The sequence below is a fragment of the Macrobrachium nipponense genome, chromosome 17, assembly GCF_015104395.2.
Source record: "Macrobrachium nipponense isolate FS-2020 chromosome 17, ASM1510439v2, whole genome shotgun sequence".
Classification (NCBI taxonomy): domain Eukaryota; kingdom Metazoa; phylum Arthropoda; class Malacostraca; order Decapoda; family Palaemonidae; genus Macrobrachium; species Macrobrachium nipponense.
In genome coordinates, this window is record NC_087210.1 from 70,691,437 (window position 1) to 70,713,599 (window position 22,163).

General features: G+C 36.3%; 2 protein-coding genes across 8 annotated transcripts in view; one reads left to right on the top strand and one right to left on the bottom strand.

Moving 5' to 3' along the window:
- Positions 1-22,163, top strand: part of LOC135196308 (sodium-driven chloride bicarbonate exchanger-like) — a 564,052-nt gene that overhangs the window by 213,270 nt on the left and 328,619 nt on the right. For all 7 annotated transcript variants that reach the window (XM_064223021.1, XM_064223028.1, XM_064223034.1 and 4 more), the window contains one exon: positions 11,927-11,955. The gene's annotated coding sequence lies outside the window, so the exon portion shown is untranslated. The remainder of the gene's footprint in view (positions 1-11,926; positions 11,956-22,163) is intronic.
- LOC135195940 (uncharacterized) overlaps positions 18,250-22,163 on the bottom strand; it is a 78,813-nt gene continuing 74,899 nt past the window's right edge. The window contains exon 4 of the mRNA XM_064222442.1: positions 18,250-18,478. Coding sequence (XP_064078512.1) covers positions 18,250-18,478 — 229 coding nt within the window. The remainder of the gene's footprint in view (positions 18,479-22,163) is intronic.

Consider the following 22,163-nt stretch of genomic DNA (forward strand, 5'->3'; position numbering starts at 1 on the left):
TGTAGATTTTCATGCATTATTATTTCGTTCGAATGTATTCCTTTTGTATATAAAATATGAATTTTCCCGCTGATTTCATATCTGTGTTGTAGTTCATAATAGCGTTCATTCTCTTTGGAAAACCTGAAAACCCTCGAACTCGTATAGCAAGCTTTCACACAATAGGACGCTAATTTTAAAAAGAAAGAGGAGAAGAAACCAAAGAATGAATTAAAAGAGCAAAACTGATACGCGTAGTGAATTAATAAGGAAAAGACTTCCTGAATTGATTAAAGGAAAAAAAAAACACGCCAAGCAAGCTGCAAAAACCCCAAAAAAACCCCCCAAGGGACAAGGAAAGGCAAAAACACAGACAGAGGTGTTAGAGGTCTGGTTGTATGGCGACCCCCCCCGCCCCCACCCCCCCCCCCAAAACCCTCCCCAAAAAAACCCCTCCCCCGTGTAATGTAATTAAATGTGGCACTTGAAGTGACCCAGCAGCAGCTGCTCTCTCACTGGCACTCCAGTCATTGGAGCAAAACTCCAGTGAAAGGGGGAAATGTTGAACGCGCCCCCCTATTATTATTATGTTTATTGCTGTATGAATGCTCACCCAACCGGGCAAAAAAAATATTTGGGACGATATTTTCCAATCGTCTAATGATTCTAGTGAACCAGAATTAAACTCTCTCTCTCTCTCTCTCTCTCTCTCTCTCTCTCTCTCTCTCTCTCTCTCTCTGCTCAGTGTTTCTGGTATGCCGAAATTTGACCTGTTTTTTGTTTGATGTTTTGTTTGTATCACAATATTTTTTGTAGGCTGATTTTCTCGGGATGAAAATAAGGAATATTTTTTATTTTTATTTTATCTCAGTTTTATATAATCATATAATGCTTTTGGCGACGTACGAAAAAAAAAACTATATACGTCCTTTGGATTTAGTGCGCGCTGCGCCCTTTGCCGGGATTCTGACGTCATCAGTAAAAGGCGTCAATATCGGCATTGCCAGGGATGGGAGGGGAAGAGATGGGTAGGTAGGATGGGGATGTGGGGCAATGGGGATGGGGGAAATTGAGGCTGGGGAATGGGACCTGAAGTAGAGATGGGGTGGTGAAACCTAGGTTTTTTTTTGACTGGTCCCTTTGGATATGTACATTATATTTTCCAGAAGTTAAAAACACAGAGAGAGAGAGAGAGAGAGAGAGAGAGAGAGAGAGAGAGAGAGAGAGAGAGAGAGAGAGAGAGAGAGAGAGAGAGATTTTTGAATGCATATACTTAAACTTCTGTTACCAGAAGGTTAAGCATATATAAAATCCCACAATTATCCTCTGGTCTTTCGTAAACCCAGGATTCAAGACTCAAGTAGAACTTGTCACATTCACGTCGGGATTAATTTCTTCAGTTGTCGAGGACAGTAATTTTGAATTAGCGTATCAGTTAAATGAAAATTTAACCATTCCTTCCTATATCTCAAACTGCACTGATGTACAAAGACTTCCAAAAAATTCTAGTGAAATGTTTATCCTAAGTTCCTTTCTTTTGCGGAGAGAGAGAGAGAGAGAGAGAGGACGAGAGAGAGAGAGAGAGAGAGAGAGAGAGAGAGAGAGAGAGAGAGAGAGAGAAATTAATAAACGGTAAGTACTTGACACCTACTTGGAGGGAATGAATCTGGTGTGCTTTAGAGCCTTTGAAATGGAATGCTTTCGCAAATGGACTTATTTTATTTTGTCACTGAATATGTGTGAATGATGCTGAACTGTGGTCATGGTTGCATCGTTAAGTTTATTTGCCATATTACCCCCTTGTCTTAGTTGGGGTTTTAAGCCGTGATCTAGCTGTTAGGTCAGATTCCAGAATAGTTATTTTCAGGTCAGATTCCAGAACAGTTATTTTCAGTTATTGATAATTTTCTGGAAGAAAATGAATTCAAGCTATATTGTAATGTTAGGAATTGGCACATCCACCCTCCTTCTGCAAACATGTTTGTCCACCCCGGTGAGGCGGGGGTAGGTAGAGGATCGGGAGGGTAGAGGAGACATAACACATCCACCCTCCTCCTGTAAACTGTTGTCTGTCCCGGGTGGGGGCCGCGGTACCTAGGGGATCGAGATGGTAGAAGAGCCATAAACACATCCACCGCCGTCCTGTAAACCTGTTTGTCCTCCCCGGGTGTGGGTGGGTTAGGTAAGGGATTAGGAGGGTAGGAGAGACATGACGGGCAGCACCGGGTTCCAGCACAGGTTAGCGCTCACCATTAAGCTCTGTGGCTGTGTTCTGTTTCGACGAACATCTATCTCTGTATGGACTTCAGAGTAAAAGTTTGCTTTTTTTACCTATTCCATAGATTCAAAAGGGAAACTTTAGGGATCATGCGTAAATCCTGTCGCAGAATATGATTTAACCGCTTGCGAAATTAATGTTTTGTTGCGATAAGCTTTCTTAATATTGAGGTTTTTTTTAGGTAACGTATGCATGAAAAAAATATATTTGTAGCGATGAATAAGGTTGAAGAACTAAATCTGAGTTTTATTTTATTTTATTTTATTTTTATTTATTTTTATTTTATTTTTTTAGGGGACATTTTTACTGGTAAGTTTTGTGCACTGAGTACATTTGCTTTTAGCGTTAATGAAAGGTTAATGGTAACTGTAGTTTTCATAAAGCTATCAGATTTTTCTCGTGATGATAATCGTGAGAACTTCAGATTTTAATGGAGAGAGAGGGAGAGAGTGAGAGAGAATAAACAGGAAGTACTTGACAAACACTTGAACGGAATGAATCTGGTCTGCTTCAGAGCCTTTGAAATGGACTGGTTTCGCAACTTGACTTTATTTGCTTAGTCACTCAATAATTCTGAAAAATTCTGAGCGGTGTGAATAGATCATTATATCGGTATGTTCAACATTCGAGTTACTATTTTAGTCCCGTGGCCCTGGTTAAGTTTTTAAATAGTGATAAACCAGTAAAGATCAGATCATAGAAGTTATTTCCCGTTCTGAATAATTTTCTTCGCGAAAGTAAATTACTGATACGAGTCTATTATAAGTATAATAGATTTTCGAAACAGATTTTTATTCAAAGGAAAAAGTACACTTCTATGAGGGGAGAAGGAAACAACTTGTTATTAGGTTTTCAATTTTGGGTAAAGGCGGAGAAACAACATTCATCGGAAACGTCCAATTCGTATTGAAGTCTCATATGCGTCATTGCCCTTTTAATACAAGTATGGCGCTGGTGTCATATTACTCTCTTTACCTATTCTAGTCCATGATGTCTTAATGTCAGTGTCCTATTTCTAACCTCTGCTTTTAATGGGCAGTTTCCATTTTCATGTAATGGTCTGTGTCAGTGTCCTAATTCGACTAGCATTTTGTTATGGATTTCAGATGATAAAGTGTCTTTGTCATATCCTCTGGTCTGTGTCCTTTTTAGGAGGATTGCCTTTTATTCCGATAATGTAAATCCTATTTCAGAATGTGTTTTCAATGCTTGCGAAGCGACTGTGTCGTGGATGGACGTTCCCCAAGAATGAGGTTACTGAATTCACGTATATGGATAAAACATTACCTCTGTAATGATAGACTCGATTGAAGAATTAATATTTTGCTAATTTTTTTTTGATGCGGGCATCATTGTTACTGGGAAGTTTTGTTTTCAAACATACATTTGATTTAAGATTAATGAAAGGTTACTGGTAATGTAGTTTAACGGTCTGATGTCACAAAGACATTATTTATTTATTTTTTTGTGATCACTAATGACGAGAACTCCAGATTTTAAAGGAGAGAGAGAAGGAGAGATTGAGAGAGAGAGAGAGAGAGAGAGAGAGAGAGAAATCAATGTCGGAAATTACCCTACTTAAGTGAAAGGAGAGAGAGAGAGAGAGAGAGAGAGAGAGAGAGAGAGAGAGAGAGAGAGAGTTGTGTGTGAGCGTACCCCTGACCTATTTTCGTTTCCTCTCTCCAAATCCATTTGCCTTCTTCTCTTTTATCTGTGTAACTACCGTTAACTCTCCCCCCCCCCTTCCCCACCCTCTCTTTTCCCCCCATCAAACTCCCCTTGACTCCATGGTCTTTGTCCCCTAGCCCACCCACCCGCCCCTTTCCTCCAAAACTGCTTTTGCCGGTTGTTGAGAGGAAAGCGAGCAATCCGGCGCATGGCTATTTTCAACTGTTATTGGAGGGAAAGCTCGGACGATTTACTTGGGTTTAAAGACGAGAGATGGAGGAGGGAAAATGAAGAACGGGGCAGCGCGGCGGTAGAGTGGAGAGGTATATTTGGTATAAATAATCAATATTTAGGGCTGAAGTTGTTTAGAGAGCCAGAGGTTTAGTGCGTAGACGGAAATAAGTGGTTCAAGATTAGATAAATCCCGGAGGGTGAAGATATGACCAAAAGGCAGGGAAGAATTTTGTCTTAAAGCAAATAATTTCAAGTAGAATAAGGCAAATAAAACCAAGAGTTTTTGTGCTGAAAAGGAAATTAGTAAAGGAAAACATAAGAATAACGCAAATAGATTTGCTCTTAAGGTATTGAAATGTAGAAGAATGGCATGTAATATTTATTGCAATGAAGAATGGGACACCAGTAGAGTGGAGAGGCATATGTGGTATAGGTAATAAATATTTAGGACAGAAATAGTTTAGAAATATAAGTTTAGTGTGTGAATGGAAATAAGTGGTTCAAGATTAAAAACGTCAAGGAATATAAGGCATAGTACAAGACAGGGAAGGATTTGTTTTAAAGCATTAATAATAATAATAATAATAATAATAATAATAATAATAATAATAATAATAATAATAATAGGTTTTGTTAAAATTGGTTGCTGCTTCAGCACTATTAATCTTGCAGAGAGTCTTCTCTATATTTCTGATGACGGCTTTCTCGTTGTTGCTTAGACTGGCGAACAATGCACCAAAGGGCATGGTAAAATTCGGTTGAGTCATTTTGGTTTATTATTGCTTATACAACTATCTCTCTCTCTCTCTCTCTCTCTCTCTCTCTCTCTCTCTCTACTGAATTTACCATGCCCTTTGGTGCGTTGCTCGCCAGTCTAAGCAACAACGAGAAAGCCGTCATCAGAAAAATAGAGAAGACTCTACAAAATCAATAGTGCTGAAGCAGCAGCCATTTTTAACAAAACCTGTCTACGAGAGGGTCTCCTTCCGAAATAATCATCATCATCATCAGCATCATCATCATCGAAACAAACCCAAGAGGTTTTTTATGTTCAGAGGGAAACTAAGAAAAGTTAAATTTAAAATAAAGCAGAAATTCATTTGCCTTAAAGCCCCTTTAATTCCTTTTACTGTACCTTTATTCATATTCTCTTACGTCCATCTTACTGTCCACCCTCTCGTAACAATTGTTTCATAGTGCATCTGCCAGGTTTTCCTCATGTGACACCTTTCAAAGCTTTTACTGTCAATTTCCTTCTTAGCGGCGAATGGCCTTAGTTGCCCCAGTACTTGGCATGGTCGCCAAAAATGTAGAAACCAATCAGTTTGCTTTAAAGGCGCGAAAGTGGAGGAGCAAACAGCATAAAATATTAATTCCGGAAGGAAAATAGATTGTGAGACAAAGAAATCGATTTGGTTAGAGACGGAAAATAGAAAAGTCGGAAATAACAGATGGGACAAAAAAAAAATCAGTTTTTTTTTTTACGTATTTGAGAATGATAAAGGAAATTAATCAGGTGAAAACTACGAAGAAATAAAAACGGGAATCTGTTTAGTTTAACAAAGAAATGCAGCAGATTAGGAACAAAGGGTAATTCAGAATCGAAAAATTAACCACCTGAGATGAATCAGAGATTTTCCATTTACGTTAATGATGGTTGGCTAAGTATTTTTCAAGACATTCACGGAGGATACTATTAAATATAGAGTGGAATAAAAAGGGTCCCTTGAGATATAAAACTGAACAAGAAAGTGAGTGCCTGAAGAAAACGAATTAAACTTCTACAATAAAAAGAGACTTTCTGGATGGTAAATTGGTCTCTGAAAGGGGCAAAGGAAGAAAAGAGAGAAATTTTATTTTTCTTATGAAGGTTGATGGTTTCCGGTTTCTTTACGGTGAATGAAGGCAGTTCGTGAAGAATAACTTGAGTGAAGGAAAAGAGCAATTTCTGGAGGTACAGTGGGAGAGACGCCAAAGGAAATACCATTAAAGATGAAAGGTAAAAAAAATGAGAGGGGATAGACTCAAATTAAGGGAGAGTGTAAGAGAGGAAGAAAAAGCGGAGGCGGATACAAGAGGCGAGGAAGACCGGTAAGAGAAATGGAGTAGGTAATAGCAAACAAAGAAAGAGGTGGACAGAATAAAAAAAAGAATGACAGAAACCAATAAAGTGTATCAAAGCCAGTGATCTCGATAAACCACAGCATGAGGAGGAGGGGAAACGAACAGAGAGAAATGACAAGAGAGCAGACCAAGGAGAAGGGGAAAAAAGAATCACAAAATAAAAAAAGAAAAGTAGGAAGATCTCAAGAAAAAGCCACTTCAACCCAGCAGGCGACAAGGTATAGAGACGCGTCTGTATACAAGTGGGCCTGAGAGTATGTGGGCAAGCAGCGTTGTCCTGGCAACACTTCTGCCAACATCTTCAGCTCGCTCGTACCCACATTTCCTTGGAAATGTACCAGGCAAGACTCGATTCCGGTGCTTTTCGAATGCTGGATTTGCAATTTTCAGTGAATTCGTTTTCGGTGATGGCCTCTGATTTTCTCCCTGAAGAAGAATAAATGGTCGGCGTTCTCTCCTTGGTATTGGATTTCGTTTTTGAAAGGTGATTGAGGGGGAAATTCCTTAACCGGAAGAAAATTAAGGATTAGAAACAATATGTTTTAGAGAGAGAGAGAGAGAGAGAGAGAGAGAGAGAGAGAGAGAATTTTTTTTTTTTTTACGAGTATTGACAAGACACCTGGTGTGTTCATCCCAAGTTTCTGGAATACCCAGATAGGTTAAATGCTGAATCCAGCCAAGTCTTGGTGGCGAAAAGTAAAGGAATGATTAGTGAATAAAGAATGGAGCCTCGTGGTTAAGTAACTACGAGAAAAAGGGGAAAAAGACACAAGGATAGTGTTCCTTAACTTTGCAGCAGAGGTAGCAATTTAAGCGGAAGCCAACGGAACGGCCTTCTTTAGGCTTTCAAACAAGTGTAAGGAAACGTAAATGGGGCTTAATCCTAAGTTTGTTTATATTATTTTTTTATATAAAATAAAGTATTGTATAAACCAGGTTGTTCTTGACTGCAATAGGAAAAGTAAATTTTATTTCGTTTTATGAAATTTTGGCTGTCAAGCTTAGCACTGGGGCACTTTCGGCCAAAGTCTCATGTTCTAAAAAAAATTATCGCTGCAACCCAAATATGAACATTAATTTTCCCCTTCTTAGCTTTTATTTATTTTTTTTCTCCATGAAGTCCCTTCATTAGCATCCCTGGAAGGCCTGGGACTCCATTTCTTGCGTGTTTATTCATCTCGAGGGAAATATATGGGTCTATATATTCGAAAGCTATGGTGGTGTTTACTCTCGCAGTTGTTGATGAGGCTGAAAACGACTTCCTCTTGTTGTACTATAAGTCAGCGTTACAATTCTCATTGTAGAATAATCTTCCTTTTATTGTTTTGAGAATTTTTGCAGTTTGCATTTGTATGGAAATATGTGATCTAAGAAACGATTACCACATACCCGTATAATATATATATATATATATATATATATATATATATATATATATATATATATATATATTTATATATATATATGTATGTAGTATGCATGTATTTATATGTATCTGTATATGTACTGTATGTATATATACATATATATATATATATGTATGTATGTATGTACGTATATATATATATATATTATACCGATATATGTAATCTTTCTCTACATCACACATTTCCATACAATTACAAGATATATATATATATATATATATATTATATATATTATATTATATATATATATGTATGTACGTGTGTATATATATATATATATATATATATATATATATATAGTATCTGATATTATACCGGTACTATCTTTCTCTACATCACACATTTCCATACAATTACAAGATATATATTATATATATATATATATATATATATATATATATGTACGTATATATATATATATATATATATATATATATATATATACCGGTATATGTAATCTTTCTCTACATCACACATTTCCATACAATTACAAGATATATATATATATATATATATATATATATATATATATATGTGTATATGTATATAATATTTCATATTTATATATATATTTACATATTTATATATATATATATCTATATATATATATATTTATATATTTATATATATATATATATATATATATATATATATATATATATATATATATATATATATATGCGTACTGCTCGCATGCTGTCAAATTTCTGCTTCCTTCTATGAATACATGAGACATTGCATTACCATACATATTGCCGTAAGCCTCCCTATATTGGTATTCCATGTACTTCCGAGCTCTCTATTCATTTCGAGGCTCGATGCTTTTATTCTTTTTTTTTTCTTTTAATGTCCTGTGTTTTATAGGGTCCATTATTTGTCGTCTGTAAGTAGGTTAAGTGAATATGATATTAAGGATAGTTTCAATACAATGCTTCTTAGTCTCTTATTTACAGCAAGTTAGATGCCATCAGCCTTCGAAATAGTAATGATTAGGCCTTTAGAAATACGCAAGCGACATAAATTTCCATGAAGTTTGTAACTGGAGCCAAGGAAACCTGAGAAAGAGAGAGAGAGAGAGAGAGAGAGAGAGAGAGAGAGAGAGAGAGAGAGAGAGAGAGCGATATTACCCTCACCAGCCCTGGATAACGGTTTTGGAGCCGAGCCAAGAGGTGGTTCGGTGTTAGTAGGGAGGTGGGAGGCGGTCACCCCTACTAAGGCTCCAAGGGTTGGGGGAGGAGGCACAAGCTTAGCGCGTAGTTTTCTTTGGCTGGGAACTCGGTCGTACTCGGTCGGGATACTCCCCTATTTTCGGGGGGGAGGGGGGGTCCTTTGGGTTGGGGCAAGTAGCGGGGGAATGGGAGCGTGGAATGGAAAGAGACCTTGAGGGTGAAAGATATGTGTACCTTTGGAGAGCGAAATGAAGAGAGAGAGAGAGAGAGAAATTATTCATATATCATCGAGTTATCTTGGAAAATTATATAAACATATATATTGGAAATGGAGGCGTAACGAGTCTAAAGGAGAGAGAGAGAGAGAGAGAGAGAAGAGAGGAGAGAGAGAGAGAGAGATGATATATTCAAATGTTTATATCTTATATATATCTATATATATATTATATATATATATATATATATATATGTGTGTGTGTGTGTGTGTGTGTGTGTGTGTGTGTGTGTGGGTGTAATGAATTTGTGTAGTGTTTTGAAATAGGTATGGTCGTGCACAGATCGTCTAAGAAGTTATAAAACCTGTAATATATAATTGTGAGGTATATATTATGTTTCATTGATTAACTTTATGCAATCATAGAAAAATACGAGATTCGTCCAAAGTGTTACTGGTTATAATTTCAAAATAGGAACCTAGAATCTGAAGTTTAATTGCAAACGTCAGTGATGGTCGGCTTATATAATAAAGAACTACGAAAAGGCAAGTTCTGTGTGTTGTGAAAGAATATGATGTTTAAAGATATTGAAAATGTATAATATGTAAAGATATTGAAACAAATCTGAGTATGATCATACGACTTCGGTGTGATCTTAACACGCTCAAGAAAAATTTTGTATAATCCCAGAAGAATTACTTTTTTTTTTTCGAAAGCTAAGAAATGATTGTTGCCGCTGTAATGATTTGCCCCACTTTCTCTCTCTCCTCTCTCTCAGTCTCCTCGCTCTCTCTCTCTCTCTCTCTCTCTCTCTCTCTCACAGGTTTAAGGAGGAAAGAGAGCGATTGATAGGTCAAGCGGAAATTTACTGCCCCATTATTTTCTTTTATAAGAATAATTTTGAAAAGACTGGTGATAATCAAGGCAGGGGTCTAGAATTTGCAGAAAATGTTTAATCTGGTACGTCCATCTAAAGTTAATTATATGCTGCTTGTTAAGCGCTGGGTTGTTTATTGTGCCATTTTCTACTCTATAACCTTTTGTATGGTGCTCGCTGTATTTATTACTAGTGATTTGGGGTTCTTAATTATCCAGATAATTTTGTTTTAGACGGAAGGTAATCTCGTAAGTGAAAAGTGGGGCGTAAACCGCGTAGATTTATGTGATTTCCCTAATGAGGTTTTCGCTCAAGAGAGATGCTTATTTGGAGTGTTCTGTGTTTTGCATATAAAACTGTATTTTTCATTTTCCGTAATAATTCTTAATGTCGGTTGTGTTTCTGTTTGAATTAAATTTACATTGATATTATTTTTTATTTTCCGTTATGATTCTTAATGTCGGTTGTGTTTCTATCTGAAATTAATTTACATTTATTGTATTTGATCTGGTTCCATTTTTATTCTTGGATGTTACAAGGATGATTAAATGCTTGGTTTGCATTTGTTTTTTTATTTGTCTTGTATTTGCTGTCGACTGAAAATATCGATGCTTGTTTTGTAGTTGCATTATACAAAATAGATCATGTCATTGTTTACTGGCATAGAAATTTATTGGAGTGACCAGTAGTGCCTGATCATTGGATTTCATGTTTGAGATATTCATATCTAAATGTCATATTTTGAGGTTATCCCATGAGTTTTATCATTTATACTCTCACCCATACCTGATCTTATATGCTCAACTCCTTGATTGTCTCCTAATCCGAAGTCAGATTATAGGTAATTAAGTGATTAAAGTTTTTATTTTTTAAGTTTTTTATTTTTCTGTAAAAGAAAAAGATTTTGCGTAAAAACTACCACATTAACGAAAGTTCGTGGAAATCAAGCCATGGTGTAGATTTAGTGTTCATGTTTATATGCATTCATGTCGCTGTCTTATTTAGTTGGTTCTGAACGTATTTAGAGGCGATAAAGAGATTCTCCTAAAAATAATTAAATAAAAATACCGATCTAATCAGGTATTTTATTTAAATTCTTGTCTAGCTAGAACAGTGGTTCCCAACCTTCTTTTTGGGCCATGTCCCACCTAATCTGTTCTAAAATCCTGATGCCCTCTGTGGTGATATACTATAATTCTTGTATACACGTGTAGGAAGCCTAAAAGGCCATTACCTAAAACATTCTCAAATTGTCCCCCTTAAAAATCAAATTACCCTCTGGTGCCCCACAGTGGGAACCACTCGTCTAGAAGAAATAAGTAGTTAGAGACATGTCGCCTTCTTTGATGTTGTAACGAGACGTAAGGAGATTACTCCTGTCATTTTCTCTCAGGTCAGTAGTCAGTCGACACGATAGGCTTTGAAGAGAATGTTTCTGATGTACGGTACATAGCTTTTCAAGCTTAATTGTAGATTTTTGATGTCTCTCGTCGACCTTTTTGCTATGTTCTACTTGATAATTTAGGTATTTCTGTAATTATTGGATATGCAGTAAAAGATTATAATGTAAACCAAAATATTAAACGATGAAAATAGGCATATTATGCATATAAACATATTTATTTATGGATATATACTTATACATAGATACATACATAAATATGGGCATTTGAAGATTAATATATTTCTTACTCCCTTTTGACACCCTCCCCCTCACTAGTGAAAATGTACACACACACACACACACACACACACACACACATTATATAGATATATACATACATACATATATATATATATATATATATATATATATATATCTATATATATATATATATATATATATATATATATATACATATATAGAATATATGCGTGTACAGTATAAAAGGACTTTGTAAAATTGAGTAAGATATTAAAGACTTCTTTTTAATTTCATTATTTGTTCTTTCCAGACTTGGCAGAAGGCAGACATAAACTAAAGGTACGTTAATCGGCATTTTTTTTATCAATTATTATATCCTTGCGAGAATATTACCGTTTAAGGATCTTGATTATTACTTAGCAATTTTGATGTTTGTATTCTTCAGAGGTATTGCCATTTCTCCAACTTTACTGTATTTTTTTATTTCAATTAGGCTAATCAAATATGTACATATATGCCATCTACATTTTTTTTCTCCTTTTTGGTGGATAAAATAGCCTTATGTGGTATTTCAGTATTCGCGTAATGCTGGTAAATTACCTTTTTGTCATATACAAGATTTTATCGCAATTAAGAATATAAAAGGTTTTAATCGAAATTTCCGGATAATTTGGTCATTTCCAAGACAGGAAGAGTCTGTTTTATAGAAGGAGGGCATCTACAAGCAAAATTTCTCCTCCTGTACATAGCGCGCACGCACGCACACTCACGCTCACAGCTTGACGGGAAAGGTAGTCCTCTTCGTTGTCGCTGACATTATCAGCATTCTGCAGGAACTCCTCCCAGATACACGCACCAGAGAAAACTAGGACAAGAGAGAGAGAGAGAGAGAGAGAGAGAGAGAGAGAGAGAGAGAGAGTGAGTAGGTTTTAGTCCTCAGCAGGTTTTTTTCCATTTAACTCTCTAGCCTGCACACACAACCATTTTTCTTTTCAGGGTCCCAGCAGTTATAGGACCTATTGGCCCATTTCTGGGATGTTACAGGAAATCACGCTGATTAACTGTTCTTCTTGTCTTCCAAAGAAACGTCATAATGAAGTGAGGGATTATTATTATTAGATGTATATTTGACGACCAACCTTCCACTATTAGATCTCAAACGAAGCCGTTTCCACGAAGCATTCACAAATAGATTAAGGAACCTAGAATGCCAACTTGCCATTCAATAGATTTTATAGGCAGACTTGACTACTAACCTGTCATAGGATGAACTCCAAATGAAATTTTGCCCCGCCAGCTTTCATAAAATAGAATTCATGCCATTAAAGCAGAACAGAACAAAGAGAAGACGAGGTTAAACGTGACGCAGATATAGCGGGAAATAATCCAGCACGTATCTACATTGGTTCTGGGGAATATGCAGTTTGAAACGGATGGCAAGGTTGCCATATGACTGTAAGAGGGTCGAAAGGAAGGGCTATTCTCCAAGTATTGTGAATGTCATATATATATATATGTATATATATATATATATATATATATATATATATATATATACATACATGAAACATGCACACACACACACAGACACACACACACACACACATAATATATATATATAGAGAGAGAGAGAGAGAGGAATAAATATTTAATTTTAATTACATGCATTGTTTCGTTTTTTTATGCGTGGATGTGGAAAGGGAAAGTTCATTTAACTTCAGATGTGATTGTGTATGATACTCAAACGACTGAAACGTGCACGTACAGATTACAGTGATTATACTTGCTTCACTCCCCCCCCCCCCCCACCTCCCCCCCCCCCCCCCCCCCCCCCCCCACCCCCCACCACCACACACTCACACACACACACACACTCCTCTCCCCCTCTGGAATCGATTCGTTCCATCCAGGTTTCCCAACAGGTGACGAAGTAAGGACGTCATTGTGAAATAATCAAGTCTGACGTCGTTGATGAACATTTCCAAGCCGTTAATTTTGAATGCGTTTGTAATGATATCAGCCCCTTTTGGGTTACAGAAATATAAGCAAAAATCAACTAATGCTAGTAGTCTCTCTCTCTCTCTCTCTCTCTCTCTCTCTCTCTCTCTCTCTCTCTCTCTCTCTCTGAAACATTTTTATCGAAATGCAATGAAAACTGTAATGTGTTTTGGGAATCCATATCTAGTACAGTACGAAAAATTGTGATTAAATTCTTTACAGAAATCGGCTTTTCAGCAGATGATATAGTTTGCGTAGACTTGACTGGTTATGGCTTCTAGGTAAATCGAGTTTTACTTCATGGTCACCCAGATTAATTGGAATGGGACATTGGTTTATATGTCTGGGATTGAGAGAGAGAGAGAAAGCGAAATTCAATAGGAAAGGGGGAGAGTATGATATACTGCTTTTTTCCTGTTTTCTATGTCTACATTTTCTTATCAGCGTCAATGACCACGTGTAATTGTGATACTAGATAATACGTGGCTTGAAATTGGACAGGAAATTGTAGAATGGGAGGATAATTGGTATTACTAATTACTATTACTTTAATTGTACCCTTGACGCTGGTGGTTAGGGGAGTCTCTGTATTCCAGAATGATTAAATGTGACCTTGGAGAATATTGATCGCGATTCAGTTATTTATTTGTTAATTTTTATTAGCAGTGTGTTACTACAGGACTGGGGTGGGTCGACCTTGTAAACAAAGAAAGGTTCTTTCACAGTAAGTTATTATTCTTTTTTGGTTATCTTGATCTTACTAATTATACTTTTGAGCGTTTATTTAAACCCCCAAGAGTGAAACAGTAATGTAGTTCCTGTTGTTTGTAAGATATAATTGTATTTTTGGTTTTCCCTGGAAGGTATGGCATACGTGAAAATGATTAGTAAAAACATATAAATAAATACCTATCTAATATTGGAAATCATATATAGCATCAAAGGAAAGGCAAAATGTTAAGTGACGGGACTAAAGATTTATTTTGGAAAGGTAGCTTTTTTTTTTTCTTTTTTTTTATTGATGTCATTTGTAACGTCATGTTTTTCGCCGACAGGTTGTGTCATCAATAAATTAGTCAGGCGTGACATCAGGTGATTTTTTTTTTCATCGATTGACGTAGCTTCCGGCACTCTTTGTTGTAAAGGAGTTATTGCGAGGGAATATTGTTGCTTGGTGATGTCTATGTTCGCTTTCCTGTTCGATTGTCTCTAATAATGTCACCATTTTTTATACTTTCACTCTCTTCTCGCTTACTTTTCTTCTTTTCTCATATTTTTCCATGGCTTTTACTCTTTGCCCAGTCTACCTAATTGAAGATCTTTAGTTGTTACTGCAGTAACAACGATTTATAGTTTTTGCTCCCACGTCTAATTAACTTCGTAGATGACGTCGTCACCCTCACTCTTGTCTCTATTAATATATGACCAAGTTGCGCTAATTGTGGAAAAGCGCAACTCTTTGAGAGAAATTGCCGATACGCTAATTTAGGAAACGCGCAGTGTCCCATTGATAAGACTGATATGCTAATTGAGGGAACTTGTAGGGAGAAACGTACTTGGTTTACAGGGAACAGTGGTGAGAATTCTTTGTTTTAAAGAGAGCATTTGTCAAAATTCTTTGTTTTGGAGAGGGAGCAGTTGTCTGTGTTCTTTGTTTTAGAGTGAGAATTCCGATAGTGAGAGAATTCCGACCATTTCTCTGTTTTATATTCTTTGTTTTAGAAGGAATTCTTTGTTTTAGTGGGAAAATTTAACGGAAGTCTTTGTTATAAAGTGAGAATTTATAGGAATTCTCTGTTTTAGTGGGAAAATTTAACGGAAGTCTTTGTTATAAAGTGAGAATTTATCGGAATTCTTTGTTTTAGTGGGAACAACTGACGGAAGTCTTTGTTATAAAGTGAGAATTTATCGGAATTCTTTGTTCTAGATGGCGAATTTGTCAGAATTCTTTGTTTTAGTGGAATTTTTGTCTTTGGTTTAATTGTTTAATTTAATTGTTTAATTCTTTGGTTTAATTGTTGCTTTTGTCGGAATTCTTTATTTTAGGTGAATCTTTTTAGATTGCTTTGTTTTAGAGGGAGCTTTTATCGAAGTTCTTTGTTGTTAGAGGGAGCCTTCCTCGGAATTCTTTGTTATAGACGAAGCCTTTGTCGGAATTCTTTGTATTTGAGGGAGCATTGGGAATTTTTTTTTTAAGAATTATTTGTCGGAATTATTTGTTTAAGGGGGAGCATTCGAAAATTAACTTCGATTAACAAAACTAACAAATAGCAAGACGAAAACGAACGCAAGAAGAGCAAATTGAAGTAAGGTAAGCATCCATTCTGACACTGATATTCTCAATTACAAGTCACATCTAATTACAAGTTGCCAAACGAACTCCGAATGTGCAAGTTCATTAGTCATTGCAGACGTTCGGACGCAGATGATTTCCTGTCATAAATTACGACAAGCCAAAGGACACCAGGTTAATGGGAGATTGAAAAACGAACGCTGAATGTAAAAAAAAAATAAAATAAAAAAATAAAGAGAGAGAGAGAGCGTTTGTGTACCCATTCGGACGCGGGAAATTTGCAGTGGGAAGTGTTGATTGCGGAAAGCCAGCGAAGCGTCCTTTCACTTTCCCTAGTTATAAAAACGCGGCGAAAATTTCACACTTGGCGACTTCGCAGAGGAAGGACAGAAACATTTTTTGAAAACTTTATTTGGAGCCGGTTGTCCGGTGTAGAGGAGGGGGAGGAGGAGGAGGAGGAGGAGCAGGCAGGGACCGCTTCTCTCTCTCTCTCTCCGTTAGTGAGTGTGTATGTGTGTGTGTATGTGTACAATGTAAGTCACCATAATTATGTATTGCTAGAGGGACGGTGCAAAGTAACGTACACATTGTTGGCAAACAAATATTCACACCTGACAGGTGGCAAGAGAGAGTAATGGTGGGAGTTGGGAGGAGCAATAATCTCGCATATAAATATATTTGTGTGTTTATTTTCATCTTGTATATTTGTGCTTATGAGGTTATATAATGATGTACATTGCTCTGAAAAGATGTCACTTTTCCTTGACAAAAATGCGTGGAAATGGTAGACTCCAAGCCGAGTTGTTATGTTCACTTTGCTGTCTTAAGCCTGAGCTCTTATCGTGTCTTCCTGCTTCCAAAAGATTTGCTGAGATGCATTACTTAAATGACGAGTCGCCCTTCACTTCATGGGAATAGCCATTTGTCTCTGTTCCTTTTTTTTCCTTGAGCTTGCAATGTTCCGTCGACTTTCTCCGTGTATGAGACAAGGTTGTCAGAATGTAATGGGACCGCTGTTTACCCATTGTATTTTCGCAATTTCCATCACACTCTCAGTGGACTTCCTCCTTTGTATGTTTTGTCATTATTTAGTTTTCTGTAAAAGAAAACCATTGAGATGGCTGTCTGTCCGTCCACACTTTTTGTGTCCGCTCTCACAACTTAAAAACTAGTGAGGCTAGAGGGCTGCAAGTTGGTATGTTGATCATCCACCCTCCAATAATCAAACATAGCAAATCGCAGCCATCTAGCCTCAGTATTTTTTTTTATTCTAATTAAGGTTAATCGTGGGTCTGACAACGATGTAGGACATGCCACCACCGGGCCGCGGCTCATACAGCATTATACCGAAACCACTGAATGATAGGATATTTTCTGTGGCGTGGATTATACGCTGTACAGAAAACTAGATCTATCTTCGGTGGCCCTGATTATAGCTGTACAGAAAACTCGATTGGGACGAAAGTCTTCTGCGCATTTTTTATTTGTCTATTTTTAATTCTACGCTGTATGAGAAATTATCGCCTTCAACTGTCTCCCGAGTTATTTATGGATCCTAAATATTTGACTATTTTCTAAAGGCAGAAACGAATAGATTCTCGAGTGCGTCCTTGGTCTCGGACGTAACTCGGAAAATGATATATTTTGATTTTATGTTCCTTCCCCTGAACTATTTCATTCAGTGTCTGTGAATTAATTGTCACGTCCCCTAACACTTCTTTTCCTTCAGTGACCTAGTTTGACCCGTTTCAGTCTCTTGTATAAAGGAAGATGAAGACTGACTGATAAATCTAGCCGAATAGTGGTGGAATTGAATATGAAAAGGTTCCGTATATTGCTTTTTTTACCCTGCGTTCTACAAAACGAGATAATGAGTATAGATGTATACGAAAAGCTTAGGTATGTATGTGTGAAAGGAAGGGAATAAAGGAGCTAGGTGTATAATTAAAAGATAGGTATGTATGTATGTATGAATGAAAGAAAGGGAATAAAGAATCTATGTGTATAATTAAACGTTAGGTACCTATGTATGAAAGAAAGGGAATGAAGACTCTGGGTGTATAATTAAAAGGTAGGTATGTATGTATGAAAGAATGGGAATAAAGAATCTATGTGTATAATTAAAAGGTAGGTATGTATGTATGTATGAAAGAAATTGAAAAAGGAATCTTGGTGTATGATTAAAAGAGGTATGTATGTATGTATGTATGAAAGAAAGCGAATAAGGAATCCAGATGCATAATTGAAAAATATAGGTATATGTAAGTCTGAAAGAAAGTGAATAAGGAATCCAGATGCATAACTGAAAAATATAGGTATGTAAGTATGTATCCGCCGTTGTTTCAGAAGACTCGTCGAAACAGCGATCTGAAACGGCGATCAATATGGGGCAGCGGCTGTTTGTCGGGATTTGTTGAAGATGCGTTGTGCGTCTGTCGGTAGCTCCCGCTGCCTGGTTGGGGGGGCTGGTGGTGGTGGTGGTGGTGGTGGTGGTGGGGCTCGTCGTGTGGGTGGATATTCAAGGTTGTTTTGGTCGTAAAGTGCCAGTTTCTAGCAAGGAAGATTCTCTCTCTATGGTGATTAATGTGAAAAATAGCTGCGGTTATACCTTTTCTCGTGTTAAATTGTATATGCATAAATTTTCTCTCTCTCTCTCTCTCTCTCATGTAGATGATGCGAAAAATAGCAGTATATACTTCTCGCGAGGAGTTTTATGTATATAGATATATATATATATATATATATATATATATATATATATATATATAATGATGCGAAAAATAGCAGCAGTTTACTTCTCGCGAGGAGTTTTATATATATATATATGATATATATATATATATATATATATATATATATATATATATCTATATACCGATTTATATTATATATATCTATATTATATATATATATATTTATGTATATATATATAAAATGTATGTACACAAACCTTTTGACCCCTCCTGCTTATCTGGAAATTTGTCCCCCCTTTTTCAATTCTTCCAAAGCCACCCAAGCTACCCAAACAATTCAGCTACGTCAACGTTTATTTTTTTTTTAGTTTCTTGTTTCATTCGTATTCAGCAGCGGCGTATGTCTCCCTGAAGGAAGTCTTGTGTGAATGCGTGTGTATGTACGCCTCGTGTGTCAGAAATACCGCAGTTATCTCTTCTTCGTAGCATCGACTGCATATTAAATGGGCCTGTGGCTTTGTGTGGCTTTTGTTTTTAGTTGTTTTATTTCTCGGACTGCATTTAAAAGGAGAGTAAGTTCTTGTTAGGAACGTCGACTCACTGCTGATTTTGAATTTCAAACTTATATGCTCTGTGCGTCTTTCAGGTGTTGCTTATGAGTGTTGTGGGCTGTCGTTTTTGTTTAATTGCATTCTTCAGCATGTAATTTTATTATCTGGTTGTGATATGTGACCTGTAAACTGAAAATTCTCTCTCTCTCTCTCTCTCTCTCTCTCTCTCTCTCTCTCTCTCTCTCTCTCTCTCTGTTAAGATATTCACTATAGTTTTTTTATAAATATTTTACTTATTATAAAAGTAACGGTAATATTCGTGTGATTATTTTTCGAGCAGTATTAGTACCATGAAAGATTATCATATGTAAAATATAAGCATCCTTTTTGTTTGAATATGATTTTAAATATCTTTAGTTGTCTGTTAGGTTATTAGTGTACCACCAACATTAGAGATCGAGGGGGATGGGGGGGTGGGGGTGCGGGTTAAGCTAGGAAATGGAAGAAAGGGTTTGTTACGATTCTGTAAAATTGGTCTCTATTAATAGTTTTTTTTTTTTTTTTTTTTTTTTTTGTCTGGGCTTAATATCTTGCTTCATAAGTTTCTAATGTTGATGAGAATGATTGCGAATATATGTTTAATGAACGCATATATTTATACACATATACGCACACACTCACATTCATAAGCATTTGTATTTGCATATATGTATGTCAAATTTTCAGACCAGCACATCTGTGTAAACAGTGTTACGCGTTACACGATAGCATTGCATACTTATTCCTAAACTCCTAGCAGAGCGTTATGCGTTGTTTATAATTATATTGCAAAGTTCCTTCCGAAGCAGTTTTTATGCTTTAATTGGTTTTCTGTGTGTCAGTCATGTTAGTCTTCGCAGGGGCCTCTTTTCCCTGAATATCACCTAAAGTTAAGCCTCTTATGCTTAATATTCCAGGGAGGTCGTTGCGGTGTGGCAATCTGACGCGAGGTCTTGTTTAGCATCTGCAAAGGGATTGTGTCTAGGATATTGTTTTCTCGTAGGAAGTGGCAATACTGGTGAACGTGGATTGAATAGGCACTGATGCCATATAGATTGCTTCCCATCTGTGTGTATTGCTAAATCTGTTGCTGTTACCATGAGGTATGGTTACTGAGGCTGATATGTCCATAATGTTTGAAATATGTGTGTGTATGTGTGTGTGTATATATATATATATATATATATATATATATATATATATATATATGTGTGTGTGTGTGTGTGTGTGTGTGTGTGTGTGTGTGTGCGTATATATATATATATATATATATATATATATATATACATGTCGTTTTCTTCTCTATGCCTTGTGAATTTCGACTACCTATTTTGGCCTTACTAGTTTAAAGATTCTTATATATTTATATAGTATCTTACGTATTTTAATTAATCTTATTTATTCTGCAATGGTATATTCAAATCTCTTTCGGAGTATGTTCGATGGTGATTTTTTTACTTTAACACACAAAAACTCTCCTAAATAAAGCCTTTGCATAATCCCTATGTTAAGGTGTCAAGACCTTAGTGTTTGTATGTTATGAAGAAAAAAAAAATCACAAAAAATTTGTAGTGTTCTTGGTCTAAAACGGAATACTTTTGATGACGACATAGCCAGTCATAGGTGCGTCCAAAGACTCGTTCATAGATGTAGTCTTCATCTGAAGAACGTAAGTAAGCCTTAAGGAATTGCTTATTGAATCGGATGAGTTGACGGCTGTGGTATATACTATGTTGCCAGCAGAGTTCATTAGGCTGCTGTTTTGGCAGTAAGATAAACTGTTAGAGAGATGCACCCCTTTACTTTATTGCTGCTTTTGCTCCTGTGCTAAATCATTTTGCTATTGCTAACAAAGTGTTTACTGTATTTGATATAACATATTAATGATATTTATATTTTTGTTAGTGTTTTTATAATTGTTGGTTAAATTACATACTTATATACAAATTTATTTACTGCTCTATTTTGAAAGTAGTAGTAGTAGTAGTAGTAGAAGGAGGAGGATGGAGGAGAGAGAGAGAGGGGGGGAGGAAAGTCGAGAGGGGGGGGGGAATATTATATCTAAAGCGCCGAGACTACGTGTATCGCATGCCCTTTCATTTTGTAAGGTTACGTAAAGAGGAACATATTTACGGCTGAAGGTTTATTAGACCTCTCTCTCTCTCTCTCTCTCTCTCTCTCTCTCTCTCTCTCTCTCTCAAGACCATTTCTCCGCGCCTTTCATTAATTCTGAAATATGTAGTCATTTTGGAAGGTAAGGGCACCATAACCCCGTGAGTGACCTTTTAACAGAATTACAGAATTACCTAATGGTAACGCTTGTAAGGCATAAAGATAGGGAGAGGAAGAGAAAATTGATTTGTATAATACGTTATGAGAGAGAGAGAGAGAGAGAGAGAGAGAGAGAGAGAGAGAGAGAGAGAGAGAGAGAGACTTATAATTTATTGAAAGCTATTATTTCTAAAGCAATATTGTTTGATATATGTGTTCCTGCAGTGATAAATAATGTTTAAAGGTAAAACGATAAATATTAAAAAGCATATCGGAGAAAGATAAAAAGTTGTGGAATTTTTGCATATCCTTGGAAGTAAACAAAATTCACAGAATGCAGTCAAGGTTAATGTTATCTCTGAAGAAAGGAAATAGATATTCTTTACATCTGCAATGTTGTTTGGAGCTAATTTCGATTTGCGCTCAGATTAATCTAATCTTAGCAAGTATGAAGAAAGGACAATTCCACGATCAGTGTGGATAATCATAGGGAAAGAAAGTATCCAGGAAAAGATAATTTGAGATAGAAGGAACACTAGAAAGAGATTTTATTATAAGATCATTCGTATGCGGTCACTAACAAGGAATAAGATACCAAGTAGAGATAAATGAAATATGGACTTTCCTAGAAAAATTCTAGGAGTAAGAGCTTGCCAGGGGCAAAAATATCCTAATCCTCTGTGACTCCATCGTTGCAATTAG